Here is a 16,304-nt window from a genome sequence, read left to right as displayed (position 1 = left end):
AAAGCATTTCTAAGCATTTCTAAACATTTATAAGCACCCCTTCGTGGCTGTTACATGGGCACCGAGATCGGCATCAGGGACCTCTGTGACAGCTGCAATGGTTAAATGCACTATTTGGACATATTCTAATGGGACCATGAGGTATACAATGATGTTATCTGTGTTATGTGTGGGGTTTGTAAGGGGAATTCACACTATAGTTGTGAGTGGTTGTTTTACCATAATATTTTATTATGATATTTACTTGAGTCTATCATACGCTTTACTATAATCTTTACTGTGATATTTACTAGAATCTATCATATGCTTTGCCATAATCTGGTGGGGCTTTTTATATCTTTTTGTGCCTTTATACTTTAAAAAACACACACTATTTTTTTAAAATTTAACCAGGAAAAGCCCATTGAGGCCCAGAGTCTCTTTTTCAAGGGAGACCTGGCCAAGAAGGCAGCAACAATCAATATATTACAGAATTAAAACATACAACAATACAATACAACAACATGGTCCAGCCTAAAAAAAGCATTTACGCTCCTCTGTAACAGTCTCCCATCAATATTTTAAATTCATTCAGTGGCACTAACATATCTAGGTGAAGCATGTTGTAGACTATTCCATGCCTCTGGTGCACAAGAAGAGAAGGCAGTCTTTCCTAATACTGTGAATGTCCTGGGGACTTTAAGTAGCAACCACCTAGCAGACCAGGTATGGTAACTGCTGGTGGTGAAGGAGACCAGACTACAGAGGTAAAGAGGGAGTTTACCCAAAAGGATATAAAGTGAGGTCAAGAGGGAGTTTTACGCATATAAAGTGAGGTCCAACCTACCATTTGGTACAATGTGCAATGGTGGGTGAGTTGACTTGGCATTTGTAATAAAGCACAAGGATGCATGATTAACAGGGTCCAGTCTGTAAGACAGAGGAGGTTGCATGCATATACAAGTCACCATAATCAATTACAGAGAGAAAAGTGGCCTGAACAAGCTTCTTTCTAGCCATAAGCGGGAAGCAAGCCTTATTACGAAAATAAAAACCCAATTTCAATTTAAGCTTTGTCACAAGATTATCCACATGAACTTTAAAGGACAACTTGTCATCCAACCAAATACCTAGGTATTTGTAGGTTGACACTTTTTCAATGGATAAGCCACCAGATGTGATAATGCTAACGTTCTCTGGCAGAGTTCTAGATCTGGTAAAGGTCATGATTTTTTTTTTTTTTTACATTCAAGACCAGTTTGAGACCATAAAGGGAGGCAGTGACTGAAAAGCAGTGGAGCTCTTCAACAGCCTGAACCAGAGAAGGAGCACATTAATATATGACTTTATCATCTGCATATAGATGTAACTTTGCTGGTTGCATCCCATTTCCCAAATAATTTATAAAAATTGAAAACAACACAGGAGCTAAAATGGAACCCTGGGGCACACCTCTATTAATCTCAAGAAAGCTAGACTTGTGATTGTCAGTATATACACATTGTGTTCTGTCAGAAAGGTAGTTCCTAAACCAATTTACTGCCCCTTCACTGAGAACAATGTTTCTGAGTCTAGCTAGCAACAATCCATGGTCAACTGAATCAAAGGCCTTTGATAAATCCACAAACAGAGCAGCACAATGTTGCTTTTTATCAAGTGCATTAATGATGTAATTTGCCACTGCCATAGCTGCAGTTATGGTGCAGATCTAAAGCCAGACTGAACCCCACTCAGTATGTTCTTTTCAATGAAGACGTTTTTTAACTGTGAGATCACTAGGGATTCATAGACTTTGGCCAGGATAGGAAGTTCAGAGATAGGACGATAGTTCTTAGCATCTGAGAGATCTCCACTCTTTAGCAGTGGGAGGACATAAGCTGATTTCCAAATGTTGGGTATGGAATTGGTTAAGAGACTCAAGTTGAAAATGTGAGCCACAGGTTCAGTAATAATACCAGCTGCTATCTTTAAGAGGTAGGGGTCCAGGTTGTCTGGACCTGCAGAATTGTTTGTGTCTATAGCCTTTTGTGCTTCATAGACCTCAGTATAAGAAACAGGCTCAATGATAAAATGGTTCACATGAGGGCCTATATCATAGTTGACTGTAACAGAGCTTACATTAGAGGCCTGGGCCCCACCATTATCAAAACAGAACCAGCAGATATGAAGTGCTTGTTAAAAACCCCACAATATGGGCGTTTATCCTTCACTTCATTAGAATCCATCATTAAATGGTCAGGAAGGCCAGAGGATACATTAGAACCTGACACTGATGTGATTAGCTTCCAGAACTTGGTAGGGTTGTTTAGGTTCTCTGTGACTGCATTTAAATAGTCATCTGATTTGGACTTCCTGACCAAGTTATCTGAAAACCAGGGATTGTCCCTTCCACTTGATTCTACATTTCTTCACAGGGGCATGCTTATCACAAATCGACACACATTTCATATAAAAATTGTCCCAGACAGTGTCAACATCGGGAATCAGACTTACTCTGTCAATATTACGGTACAGATCATGTAAGAACGCTTAATCATCAAACTGTTTAAAATATCTTTTAAAAATATAACGAGGTTTGGCTTTGGTTATTTTTGTATTTCTAACACAAGCAATTGCACAGTGATCACTGACATCATTACAGAATATCCCAGTAGATGTGTATTTGTGAGGGGTATTCGTTAGAATAATGTTCAATAGCGTTGATTTGTTAGGTCTTGTAGGCGCATTAATTAATTGAGCGAGATTCAGAGAGTCACACAGTTCTTTAAAATAATCTGATACAGATGTAAGCATGTCCCAGTTCAAATCTCCTAAAATAATGAATTCAGAGTCATTTAGCTTGTGCAGGACATCAGAAATAGAGTTAAGTGCGTCTCCCGAAGCCGAGGGCGGTCTGTAGCAGCTGACTACAGTGATGTGGGAGTTCACTTTAACCGCAAGTACTTAAACATTTTGACTTTGGTAATCGAGAGATTTTCAGAGGCGTTAAACTCAGATTTGACATAAATTGCAACCCCTCCTCCTTTACTCATCCTATCCGTTCTTAAAACGGTGGACCCATCAAAAGAAATCAAGTTACTTGACACATATTTCTTTAGCCAAGTTTCTGATAAAACCATTATGTCTGCATTTGTCGTTTTGACCCATATTCTTCCAGTATGGCAAATTAGTCTGCTCTCATAACAACATGCATGCAGGCTAACATCCATCACTTAAATTCTCAACATTCATGGGTTTCCATAACACATCAAAATAGATGTTTCAATTTTTTTAAGCATAAAATGTTGTATTGTTTTCCTGGAAACAGCAAGCCAAAATCAAATCAAATATTATTGGTTGCATACACATATTTAAAATTTGATTTGAATTTGACTTGCTGTTTCCAGGAAAACAATCTATTTTGATGTTTAAACAAATAGGAACATCTATTTTGATGATGTAGAATCTTAATTTGAGCCAGTTTCTTCTACAGCAGGAAAATGATCCTGCAGCAACTAGAAATGTAGATTATAATTATTGGACATTTTTTTAGGGGTTGATACATTTTTCGCAAGGGAAAATCAAGTCTGAAATGTCAAAGTGTAAATTACGAACTTCAAAAGTCTTTTAAAACCTCAAATACACTTTAAAATTTCCTGCAACAGGTGATCAAATTAAGATCCTACATCTGTATTGCTGGTCAGATGAAGAGGATCTTGCTGTTGCTGTAGCTATGGTGATGATTGATTAATGTGTTTTATGTCACAAACAGTAGCATCGTGATGTCTAGAACATGTCAAGCTTAGAGGGTGTAGATATAATAATTACATCTCTGGTTGTGCTGTTTTCATTCAGCTAATGTATTAGCATAGCCATTACGGTGATGATGATATGGTGTTGTTATGTTTTCAAAGAGTTTCCATGCTTAGAAAGTCACTTTAGTTGTTATTTCCCCTCATCTTGTTTTCCCATCTCAAGCACCCTGCTGCTAAATGCAGCTTTACCCATGAACATAATTGTTATGATAGATTTTATGTGACATTTTCTTATTTTAGTGCAGAACAAAAGGCAGTTCTAAAACGGTTGTTTTTTATTGTTTAAAATGTCTCCATTATGTATTTTGGCCATTTTATACTGACTGCAACCAATCACCTGTGGTTTTATACTGACTGAAACCACTCACCTGTCACTCTGTCACTCACAGGACAGTTTGTCACTCAGAGGACAGTTTGCTAAGGGAACCACTGATTTAAGTACCTTGCTCAAGGTTACATCCACAGATTTTTCACCTAGTCAGCTCGGGTTACTGGTCCAATGCTCTTAACCAGTAGGCTACCTGCCGCCTATGTAGCTTTACGAACAACAGCACTTAGCTGACACTTATTCTTATCACAACAAGGTTACTTGAATGATAAAGACAAATGTTTATCTCTTATGTAGCAGGTAATATAGTAACAATAAGACAAGAAGAGTAAAATGTTACCCTGATTGTTTATCTTCAATGTATCTTTATTCACAACAGGTATTGTTATTAAAGCATGGTATGTTACTGTCCAATAGGAAGTGGCTAATCTGATGGCCCTGGACACCAGGAAGACTTCTTCTCTATGGAAGGACAAGGCACTGGTGGAGATCAACATAGCAGTCCTCTACAGTTTCCAGGTGTGGGTTTATCTGCTGGCCATTTACATCTCTGAAGGTTACTGGGGTGCTGGAATTGATTATTTACAGGGCTTGCATTTCATACACTATATATACAAAAGTATGTGGACACGCCTTCAAATTAGTGGATTCGGCTATTTCATCCACACCCATTGCTGACAGGTGTATGAAATTGAGCACACAGCCATGCAATCTCCATAGACAAACATTGGCAGTGGAATGGCCTTATTGAAGAGCTCAGTGACTTTCAATGTGGCACCATCATAGGATGCCACCTTTTCAACAAGTCAGTTTGTCAAATTTCTGCCCTGCTAGAGCTGCCCCGGTCAACTGTAAGTGATGTAACACTACAGCATACAATGACATTATAGATAATTATGCGCTTCCAACTTTGTGGCATCAGTTTGGGGAAGGCCCTTTCCTGTTTCAGCATGACAAAGCAAGATCCATACAGACATTATTTGTTGAGATCAGTGTGGAAGAACTTGACTGGCCTGAGTCCTGACCTCAACTCCATCGAACACCTTTGGGATTAATTGGAACGCCAACTGCGAGCCAGGCTTAATCGCCCAACAACAGTGCCCAACCTCACTAATGCCCTTGTGTCTGAATGGAAGCAAGTCCCTCACAGCAATGTTCCAACATCTAGTTGAAAGCCTTCCCAGAAGAGCAGAGGCTGTTATAGCAGCGAAGGGGGGGAACAACTCCATATTAATGCCAATGATTTTGGAATGAGATGTTTGACGAGCACGTGTCCACATACTATATTGAATGATTTTCTAGAATGGTCCTTGCTGTAGACAAACTAGTATTATGCTTTATATATGAAGCATGTCTTTATATGAAGTCAGAAATATGTTTAAATTAGTTGTAATTATGGGTGCTTGAGAGTGATTTAATTGATAGCTTGATAAACTCTAAATATAATCCTGAAATAACTAAGGTGAATGAACTGAATGAAATAACTGAATCCCCCTTCATGATTTGCTTCCTGTTATCTGTTCCCAGTCATCTAAGGTAACTATAGTGGATCACCACTCTGCCACAGAGTCCTTTATGAAGCACATGGAGAATGAGATCAGGGTGCGGGGGGGCTGCCCGGGGGACTGGGTCTGGATTGTACCCCCCATGTCTGGAAGCATCACCCCCGTGTTCCACCAGGAGATGCTCAACTATCGCCTCACACCATCCTTTGAGTACCAGGTAAATCAAATCAAATCAAAGTTTATTGACCGCGTATACAGATTTGCAGTTGTTATAGCAGGTGCAGTGAAATCCTTGTGTTACTAGCTCCAACAGTACAGTAGAATGTCTTGTGTTACTAGCTCCAACAGTACAGTAGAATGTCTTGTGTTACTAGCTCCAACAGTACAGTAGAATGTCTTGTGTTACTAGCTCCAACAGTACAGTAGAATGTCTTGTGTTACTAGCTCCAACAGTACAGTAGAATGTCTTGTGTTACTAGCTCCAACAGTACAGTAGAATGTATTGTGTTACTAGCTCCAACAGTACAGTAGAATGTCTTGTGTTACTAGCTCCAACAGTACAGTAGAATGTCTTGTGTTACTAGCTCCAACAGTACAGTAGAATGTCTTGTGTTACTAGCTCCAACAGTACAGTAGAATGTCTTGTGTTACTAGCTCCAACAGTACAGTAGAATGTCTTGTGTTACTAGCTCCAACAGGGCAGTAGAATGTCTTGTGTTACTAGCTCCAACAGTACAGTAGAATGTCTTGTGTTACTAGCTCCAACAGTACAGTAGAATGTCTTGTGTTACTAGCTCCAACAGTACAGTAGAATGTCTTGTGTTACTAGCTCCAACAGTACAGTAGAATGTCTTGTGTTACTAGCTCCAACAGTACAGTAGAATGTCTTGTGTTACTAGCTTCAGCAGGGCAGTAGAATGTCTTGTGTTACTAGCTCCAACAGTACAGTAGAATGTCTTGTGTTACTAGCTCCAACAGTACAGTAGAATGTCTTGTGTTACTAGCTCCAGCAGGGCAGTAGAATGTCTTGTGTTACTAGCTCCAACAGTACAGTAGAATGTCTTGTGTTACTAGCTCCAACAGTACAGTAGAATGTATTGTGTTACTAGCTCCAGCAGTACAGTAGAATGTCTTGTGTTACTAGCTCCAGCAGTACAGTAGAATGTCTTGTGTTACTAGCTCCAACAGTACAGTAGAATGTCTTGTGTTACTAGCTCCAGCAGTACAGTAGAATGTCTTGTGTTACTAGCTCCAGCAGTACAGTAGAATGTCTTGTGTTACTAGCTCCAACAGTACAGTAGAATGTCTTGTGTTACTAGCTCCAGCAGTACAGTAGAATGTCTTGTGTTACTAGCTCCAACAGTACAGTAGAATGTCTTGTGTTACTAGCTCCAACAGTACAGTAGAATGTCTTGTGTTACTAGCTCCAACAGTACAGTAGAATGTCTTGTGTTACTAGCTCCAGCAGTACAGTAGAATGTCTTGTGTTACTAGCTCCAACAGTACAGTAGAATGTCTTGTGTTACTAGCTCCAACAGGGCAGTAGAATGTCTTGTGTTACTAGCTCCAGCAGGGCAGTAGAATGTCTTGCAAATACAATACAAATACACAAATAATCAAAAATCTAAACAAGAAATCAAGGAGTGACAGAAGGGGTAGAGAGTATATATTAGGGTGAGCATGTCTCAGAATCTAGAATATTAATATGTGGTGTGTATAGTGTGTTATTTGGAAATAAAATGGAATGTACAGTCGTAGGTATATTAGGATGAGCTATTTTATTTAACCAGGCAAGTCAGTTAAGAACAAATTGTTATTTACAATGACAGCCTAGGAACAGTGGGTTAATTGCCTTGTTCAGTTGCAGAACGAAAGATTTTGATCTTGTCAGCTCAGGGATTCGATCTAGTAACCTTTTGGTTGCTAACCCAATGCTGGCCCAATGCTTTAAACACTAGGCTACCTGCCACCCCATGTGGAGAACACAGTATATTCATACACAGTGAGTAAACAACAGTATAGAAACAGTATATGAGGTGACCAGCCTTCAAAGACTATATACAGTGGGGGAAAAAAGTATTTGATCCCCTGCTGATTTTGTACGTTTGCCCACTTACAAAGAAATGATCAGTCTATAATTTTAATAGTAGGTTTATTTGAACAGTGAGAGACAGAATAACAACAAAAAAATCCAGAAAAAAGCATGTCAAAAATGTTATAAAATGATTTGCATTTTAATGAGGGAAATAAGTATTTGACCCCTCTGCAAAACATGACGTAGTACTTGGTGGCAAAACCCTTGTTGGCAATCACAGAGGTCAGACGTTTCTTGTAGTTGGTCACCAGCTTTGCACACATCTCAGGAGGGATTTTGTCCCACTCTTCTTTGCAGATCTTCTCCAAGTCATTAAGGTTTCGAGGCTGACGTTTGGCAACTCGAACCTTCAGCTCCCTCCACAGATTTTCTATGGGATTAAGGTCTGGAGACTGGCTAGACCACTCCAGGACCTTAATGTGCTTCTTCTTGAGCCACTCCTTTGTTGCCTTGGCTGTGTGTTTTGGGTCATTGTCATGCTGGAATACCCATCCACGACCCATTTTCGATGCCCTGGCTGAGGGAAAGAGGTTCTCACCCAAGATTTGACGGTCCCCTTAGCAGAAAAACACCCCCAAAGCATAATGTTTCCACCTCAAAGTTTGACGGTGGAGATGGTGTTCTTGGGGTCCTAGGCAGCATTCCTCCTCCTCCAAACACGGTGAGTTGAGTTGATGTCAAAGAGCTCCATTTTGGTCTCATCTGACCACAACACTTTCACCAGTTGTCGTCTGAGTCATTCAGATGTTCATTGGCAAACTTCAGATGGGCATGTATATGTGCTTTCTTGAGCAGGGGGACCTTGCGGGCGCTGCAGGATTTCAGTCCTTCACGGCGTAGTGTGTTACCAATTGTTTTCTTGGTGACTATGGTCCCAGCTGCCTTGAGATCATTGACAAGATCCTCCCGTGTAGTTCTGGGCTGGTTCCTCACCGTTCTCATGATCATTGCAACTCCATGAGGTGAGATCTTGCATGGAGCCCCAGGCTGAGGGATATTGACAGTTCTTTTGTGTTTCTTCCATTTGCGAATAATCGCAGCAAATGTTGTCACCTTCTCACCAAGCTGCTTGTCGATGGTCTTGTAGCCAATTCCAGCCTTGTGTAGGTCTACAATCTTGTCCCTGACATCCTTGGAGAGCTCTTTGGTCTTGGCCATGGTGGAGAGTTTGGAATCTGATTGATTGATTGCTTCTGTGGACAGGTGTCTTTTTTACAGGTAACAAGCTGCGGTTAGGAGCACTCCCTTTAAGAGTGTGCTCCTAATCTCAGCTCGTTACCTGTATAAAAGACACCTGGGAGCCAGAAATCTTTCTGATTGAGAGGGGGTCAAATACTTGTTTCCCTCATTAAAATGCAAATCAATTTATAACATTTCCAACATGCGTTTTTCTGGATATTTTTGTTGTTATTCTGTCTCTCACTGTTCAAATAAACCTACCATTAAAATTATAGACTGATCCTTTCTTTGTCAGTGGGTAAACGTACAAAATCAGCAGGGGATCAAATACTTTTTTCCCCCACACTGTACATGGGGCATTAGTCTCAAGGTGCAGGGTAAGTACCGGGCATGAAGCCGGCTAGGGATGTCTGTTCAACGTTCTGATGGCCTGGAGATGGAGATTGTTTATCAGGCTCTCTGTCCCAGCTTTGATGCACCTGTACAGACCTCTTTTTTTACGTTGAGGGAGAGGTTATTTTCCTGGCACCACTATGCCAGGACTCTAACCTACTCCCTGTAGGCTGTCCCATCGTTGTTAATAATCAGGCCTACCACTGTCTTGTCATCAACAAAACGTGATGATTGAGTTGGAGTCATGCGTAGCCTCGCAGTCATGGGTGAACAGGGACTACAGTAGAGGGCTGAGCACACAACCCTGGGGGGGCCCCGTATTGAAGATCAGCATAGCGGACGTGTTGTTGCCTACCCTCACCCACCTGTGGTCGGCCTGTCAGGAAGTCTAGGAACCAGTTGTACAGGGAGTTCAGGCCCTGGAGGTGATATGGTCCTTGACTATTCTCTCAATGCACTTCATGATGACAGAGGTGAGTAATTCAGTTATGTTATCTTATCTTGCTTGGGTACAGAGACAATGGTGGACTTCTTCAACCAAGTGGGGACAACAGACTACGATAGGGAGAGGTTGAATATGTCCGTAAACACTACAGCCAACTGGTCTGCACATGCTCTTGGTATGCTGTCTTGGACAGCAGCCTTGCGAGGGTTAACAAGTTTGAAAGTATTACTCATGCTGGCTACAGAGATATGAAGCCCACAGTTCATGTGTGCGGCGGTGCCCACGACAACGACTCTGTGTGGTTTTCCTCAAAGCGGGCGAAAAAGGTGTTTATTTTGTCTGGGAGTGAGTGTCTGCGACGTAGCTGGTTTTCCCTTTATAATCCATAATTGTCTGCCATCTGTGTCTTGTGTCTGAGCCATTGAATAGCGACTGCACTTTGTCCTTGTAATGTCTTTTTGCCTCTTTGATTGACTTGTGTTCCCAGTCACCCTACTGGGGTTAAATGCGGGGGTGTCACGGGTGTCGTAGGGTGTAGACCAAAACGCAGCAGGAAAATATATACTCATCTTCTTTTTATTGAGTGAAGAAGGAAAACACAAACAACGTATACAAAAAAAAAAATGAACTAGACAGTCTCGTCAGGCATAACGCAAAACAAGAAACAATCTCCCACTAAATCCCATGACAAACACATACCTAGTTATAGGACCTTCAATCAGAGGCAACGATAGACAGTTGCCTCCAACTGAAGGCCCCAACACCAATTAGCTAAACATAGAAATACAAACGACTAGACAGAACATAGAACAATAACCAAAACCCTGGACTAATAAATCAAATACCCCTCTACATACATAACCACCCCGAACCATATAAACCAAATACCCCCTCTACATGAACACATACACAAACACACCCTGAACCACATAAAACAAATACCCCCTGCCACGTCCTGACCAAACTATAAGAACAAATAACCCCTTTACTGGTCAGGACGTGACAGGTGGTTCGCGGAAGAAGGAGAGTTTGTGTTGTCAAAGTCAAATTCTTTCAAATACTTTATTATGTACAGTATGTATCTCCTTTAAATGTACAGTAACATCATCCACTGACCCGTATGTTGAGCCTAATGTGACGCGCTTCTCTCACCACTATAGGCTGACCCATGGAATCACCACGTGTGGAAAGTCAACAATGGGACACCCACCAAGAAAAGAGCCATCGGCTTCAAGAAACTGGCCAAGTGAGTACAGAGATAGAGAGGTCCTTTCATTAGGCCTTAGGGCAACATTATGCTACACCTAGATTGGGGTTAGAGGTCTCCATTGCAGTCCTGCATGCTGTTTATGTATAATGAAGTACACACTTTAAGTGCACACTTGTTTCCTAATCCTCCATTTGGCACTAATAAAGAACTGCTAGTAAATACAGCATGTTAATGATATTATAGAACTGCTAATAAATACAGCTTGTAAATGATATTATAGGGCGGCCTGCTGTCCATTATAGGGTGGCCTGTTGTCCTTCTTCTTCTTTGTTGTGTCTCCATGAATGGGATGAGATGAGGTAGTGGTGCAGACACAGGGAGGGAGTTCATCTACTCAACAGTGATGAGATGAGGTAGTGGTGCAGACATGTCATCACGAGGATATGACAAGCTAGGTCATCACGAGGATACGACAAGCTAGGTCATCACGAGGATACGACAAGCTAGGTCATCACGAGGATACGACAAGCTAGGTCATCACGAGGATATGACAAGCTAGGTCATCACGAGGATACGACAAGCTAGGTCATCACGAGGATACGACAGGCTAGGTCATCACGAGGATATGACTAGCTAGGTCATTAAGGGGATATGACAAGCTAGGTCATCACGAGGATACGACAAGCTAGGTCATCACGAGGATACGACAGGCTAGGTCATCACGAGGATACGACAAGCTAGGTCATCACGAGGATACGACAGGCTAGGTCATCACGAGGATACGACAAGCTAGGTCATCACGAGGATACGACAAGCTAGGTCATCACGAGGATACGACAGGCTAGGTCATCACGAGGATACGACAAGCTAGGTCATCACGAGGATACGACAAGCTAGGTCATCACGAGGATACGACAAGCTAGGTCATTAAGGGGATATGACAAGCTAGGTCATCACGAGGATACGACAGGCTAGGTCATCACGAGGATACGACAAGCTAGGTCATCACGAGGATACGACAAGCTAGGTCATTAAGGGGATATGACAAGCTAGGTCATCAAGGGGATTTGACAAGCTAGGTCATCACGAGGATATGACAAGCTATGTCATCACGAGGAAACAACAAGCTAGGTCATCACGAGGATACGACAAGCTAGGTCATCACGAGGAAACGACAAGCTAGGTCATCACAAGGATACGACAAGCTAGGTCATCACGAGGATACGACAAGTTAGGTCATCAAGGGGATTTGACAAGCTAGGTCATCACGAGGATATGACAAGCTATGTCATCACGAGGAAACGACAAGCTAGGTCATCAGGAGGATACGACAAGTTAGGTCATCATGATTGCCATCTGCTGTTTAGGCATGATGTGCAGCACTGTCTGTCTGTCTGTCTGCTCGAGCAAACCACCCGAGCGTGGAGGGAAAGCTAGTAAACTACAGTAGTTATCTGAGTTTAGAAGACTTTAGAGAGAGGGAAGGGGGAAGAGAGAAGGGGGAAGGGAAAGAGGTAAGAGGAAGGGGTGAGGGGAAGAGAGAAAGGGGGAGGGGGAAGAGAGAAGGTTGAAAGGGGTAAGAGGGAAGAGGGAAGTGGTAAAGGGTAAAGGGGGAAGGGGGAAGAGAGAAGGGGGAAGAGGGAAGGGGGAAAGGGGTAAGGGGGGAAAAGGGAAAAGAGAGAAGAGGGAAGGAGGAAGAGGTAAAAGGAAGGGGTGAGGGGGAAGAGGTAAGGGGAAGGGGGAAGAGAGAAGGGGAAGGGGGAAGAGGGAAGGGGAAGGGGGAAGAGGGAAGGTGGAAGGGGTAAAAGGTAAAGGGTTAAGGGTTTGTGGTGTGACAAGGTCTGCTGTGCCTTTGATCACTGGTGCCTGTGATTTATCCTTTTTTTGGTTACACTATATAAAAGCTTTATGAATTAACCATTTTAAATGTTTATATATATAGAGAGATGTTTTATTATGTTATGAATTATACATGTCTTCTCTATCTGTCTGTGTGTGTGTGTGTGTGTGTGTGTGTGTGTGTGTGTGTGTGTGTCTGTGCAGGGCTGTGAAGTTCTCAGCCAAGCTAATGGGCCAAGCCATGGCTAAGAGGGTCAAAGCCACTATACTATTCGCCACCGAGACCGGAAAATCTCAAGACTATGCAAGAACCCTGTGTGAGATCTTCAAGCATGCCTTTGACGCAAAGGTAACCTTTATATAGCTACCACACAAATTGAATATGAATTGATGTGCCATGTCTGTTTTTTGATATTAGTTATCTTGATTGGAACATGAAAAAGCCGACTTCAAAACATCCCCCTGAACCCTGTGTGAGATTTTCAAGCATTTCTTTGACGCAAAGGTAAACCACACAACTTGAATATGACTTCATGCGTCATGTCTTTTTTTGGATGTTATTGTGAATGAAAGAAAAAACAATCCCCCCCTCACTGACGAAGCTGAGGCCCCGCAGATTTGAAAAAGTGAGGAGACGGTTTCACACCAAGAAGGCGAGCTTACACGGAAATGTGTATTTTGTCACATTCCGATTCCCTCTCATGCAGCAAAGTGCCAGGGGCCACAGCAGAAGAATCAACCCAGCCAAGCGTTAAGCTGTAGTTTAAGATAAAATCTTTAAAAACCGCAGGCTGTGTAAATGTGTTTGTCAAAATAGAAAAATGTGCGGCTCTACTGCTCTCAATCATCTAGTGTCTCCCTCCAGGACGTGACATATTCTGCTTTTACGGCTTCCTACTTAAAGTAATCAATCAGACGAGAGGGACGATCTTGTTGTAGTTGAGTCAGACAGGCAGATGCAGAGCGGATGGATGACTGGGCATTTCCTCTCTTCCTCTTCTCGGTCATCTTGTCCATTCTCTCAGCACGATGGCCCGTAGGAACTAAGGCTGCTGGAGTCAGAGAGAGAGTTGGATATCTGGGTGTTAATTGTATCGCAGCACATTATCAGCTCGTTAAGACAAGGACGTAGTGTTCATTTGATACCTCACTGCTGCCCTATGGTCTCTGGACTCATGACCGTGTTTCTTCCTTACGGTCTTAGTCAGAGGAAGAAAAACTTCCCCACAGTGGAAAAACATCCCCAGAGCATGCTTCCACCACCATGCTTCATAGTAGGGATGATGCCAGGTTTCCTCCAGACGTGACGCTTGGTATTCAGGTCTAAGAGTTCAATCTTGGTTTCATCTGAACAGAGAACCTTGTTTCTAATGTTCTGAGAGCGCTTTAGGGGCCTTTTGGCAAACTCCAAGCAGGCTTTCATGTGCCTTTTACTGAGGAGTGGCTTCCGTCTGGCCACTCTACCATAAAGGCCTGATAGGTGGAATGCTGCAGAGATGGTTGTCCTTCTTGAAGGTTCTCCCATCTCCACAGAGGAACTCTTGAACTCTGTCAGAGTGACCATCGGTTCTTGGTCACTTCCATGACCATGTCACTTCCATGACCAAGGCCCTTCTCCCCCGATTGCTCAGTCGGGCCGGGCGGTCAGTTCTAGGAAGAGTCTTGGTGGTTCCAAATGTTTTCCATTTAAGAATGATTGAAGCCACTGTGTTCTTGGGGACCTTCAATGCTGCAGACATTTTTTGGTACCCTTCCCCAGATCTGTGCCTCGACACAATCCTGTCTCGGAGCTCTACGGACAGTTCCTTCAACCTCATGACTTGGTTTTTGCTCTGACATGCATTTTCAACTGTGGGACCTTATATAGACAGGTGTGTGCCTTTCCGAGTCATGTCCAATCAATTTAATTTACCACAGGTGGACTCCAATCAAGTTGTTGAAACATCTCAACGATGATCATTGGAAACAGGATGCACCTGAGCTCAATTTCAAGCCTCATAGCAAAGGGTCTGAATACTTCAGTACCAGTCCAAAGTTTGGACACACCTACTCATTCAAGGGTTTTTCTTTATTTTTACTTTTTTCTACAATGTAGAATAATAGTGAAGACATAACACATCATCATGTATTAAGCAAAAAAGTGTTAAACAAATCAAAATATATTTTATATTTGAGATTCTTCAAAGTAGCCACCCTTTGCCTTGATGACAGCTCTGCACACTCTTGGCATTCTCTCAACCAGCTTCATGTGAAATGCTTTTCCAACAGTCTTGAAGGAGTTCCCACATATGCTGTGCACTTGTTGGCTGCTTTTCCTTCTCTCTGCGCTCCAACTCATCCCAAACCATCTCAATTGGGTTGAGGTCGGGTGATTGCAGAGGCCAGGTCATGTGACGCAGCGCTATATCCCTCTCCTTGGTCAAAAATAGCCCTTACACAGCCTGGAGGTGTGTTTTGTGTCACTGTTGAAAAACAAGCGATAGTCCCACTACGTGCAAACCAGATGGGATGGCATATTGCTGCAGAATGCCTTGGTAGCCATGCTGGTTAAGTGTGTCTTGAATTATAAGTAAATCACTGACAGTGTCACCAGCAAAGCTACCCCACACATCACACCTCCTTCTCCATGCTTCACGGTGGGAACCACACATGCGGAGGTCATTCGTTGACCTACTCTGCATTTCACAAAGACACAAATTTTGACTCATCAGACGAAAGGACAGATTTCTACCAGTCTAATGTCCATTGCTTGTGTTTCTTGGCCCAAGCAAGTCTCTTCTTCTTATTGGTGTCCTTTAGAAGTGGTTTCTTTGCAGCAATTCTACAATGAAGGATTGATTCACACAGTCTCCTCTGAACAGTTGATGTTGATATATGTCTGTTACTTGAACTCTGAAGCATTTATTTGGGCTGCAATTTCTGAGGCTGGTAAATCGAACAAACTTATCTTCTGCTGCAGAGGTAACTCTGGGTCTTCCTTTCCTGTGGCGGTCCTCATGAGAGACAGTTTTATCATAGCGCTTTATGGTTTTTGCGACCGCACTTGAAGAAACTTTAAAAGTTCTTGAAATTTTCCGCATTGACTGACCTTCATGTCTTAAAGTAATGATGGACTGTCGTTTCTCTTTGCTTATTTGAGCTGTTCTTATCATAATATGGACTTGGTCTTTTACCAATTAGGGCTATCTTCTGTATACCATCCCTACCTTGTCACAACATTAAGAAGGAAAGAAATTCTACAAATTCACTTTTTACAAGGCATATCTGTTAATTGAAATGCATTCCAGGTGACTACCTCATGAACTGGTTGAGAAAATGCCAAGAGTGTGCAAAGCTGTCATCAAGGCAAAGGGTGGCTACTTTGAAGAATCTCAAATACAAAATATATTTGTTTAACCCTTTTTTGGTTACAACATTATTCCATATGTGTTATTTCATAGTTTCATACTTTTCTACAATGTCGAAAATAGTAAAAATAAAGAAGAACCCTTGGATGAGTACTTTTGATGGTACTGTATGTAATTAAGATACAGTTTT

At 42.1% G+C, this 16,304-nt stretch overlaps 1 protein-coding gene across 1 annotated transcript in view; it reads left to right on the top strand.

Moving 5' to 3' along the window:
• LOC115200502 (nitric oxide synthase, brain-like) overlaps positions 1–16,304 on the top strand; it is a 74,488-nt gene that overhangs the window by 34,248 nt on the left and 23,936 nt on the right. The window contains 4 exon segments of the mRNA XM_029763620.1: positions 4,519–4,620; positions 5,629–5,823; positions 10,879–10,964; positions 12,972–13,116. Coding sequence (XP_029619480.1) covers positions 4,519–4,620; positions 5,629–5,823; positions 10,879–10,964; positions 12,972–13,116 — 528 coding nt within the window.

The sequence above is a fragment of the Salmo trutta genome, chromosome 9 (genome assembly GCF_901001165.1).
Source record: "Salmo trutta chromosome 9, fSalTru1.1, whole genome shotgun sequence".
Classification (NCBI taxonomy): Eukaryota; Metazoa; Chordata; class Actinopteri; order Salmoniformes; family Salmonidae; genus Salmo; species Salmo trutta.
The sequence above is the reverse complement of the archived record's forward strand: the minus strand, read 5'-3'. Positions and strand labels throughout refer to the sequence as shown.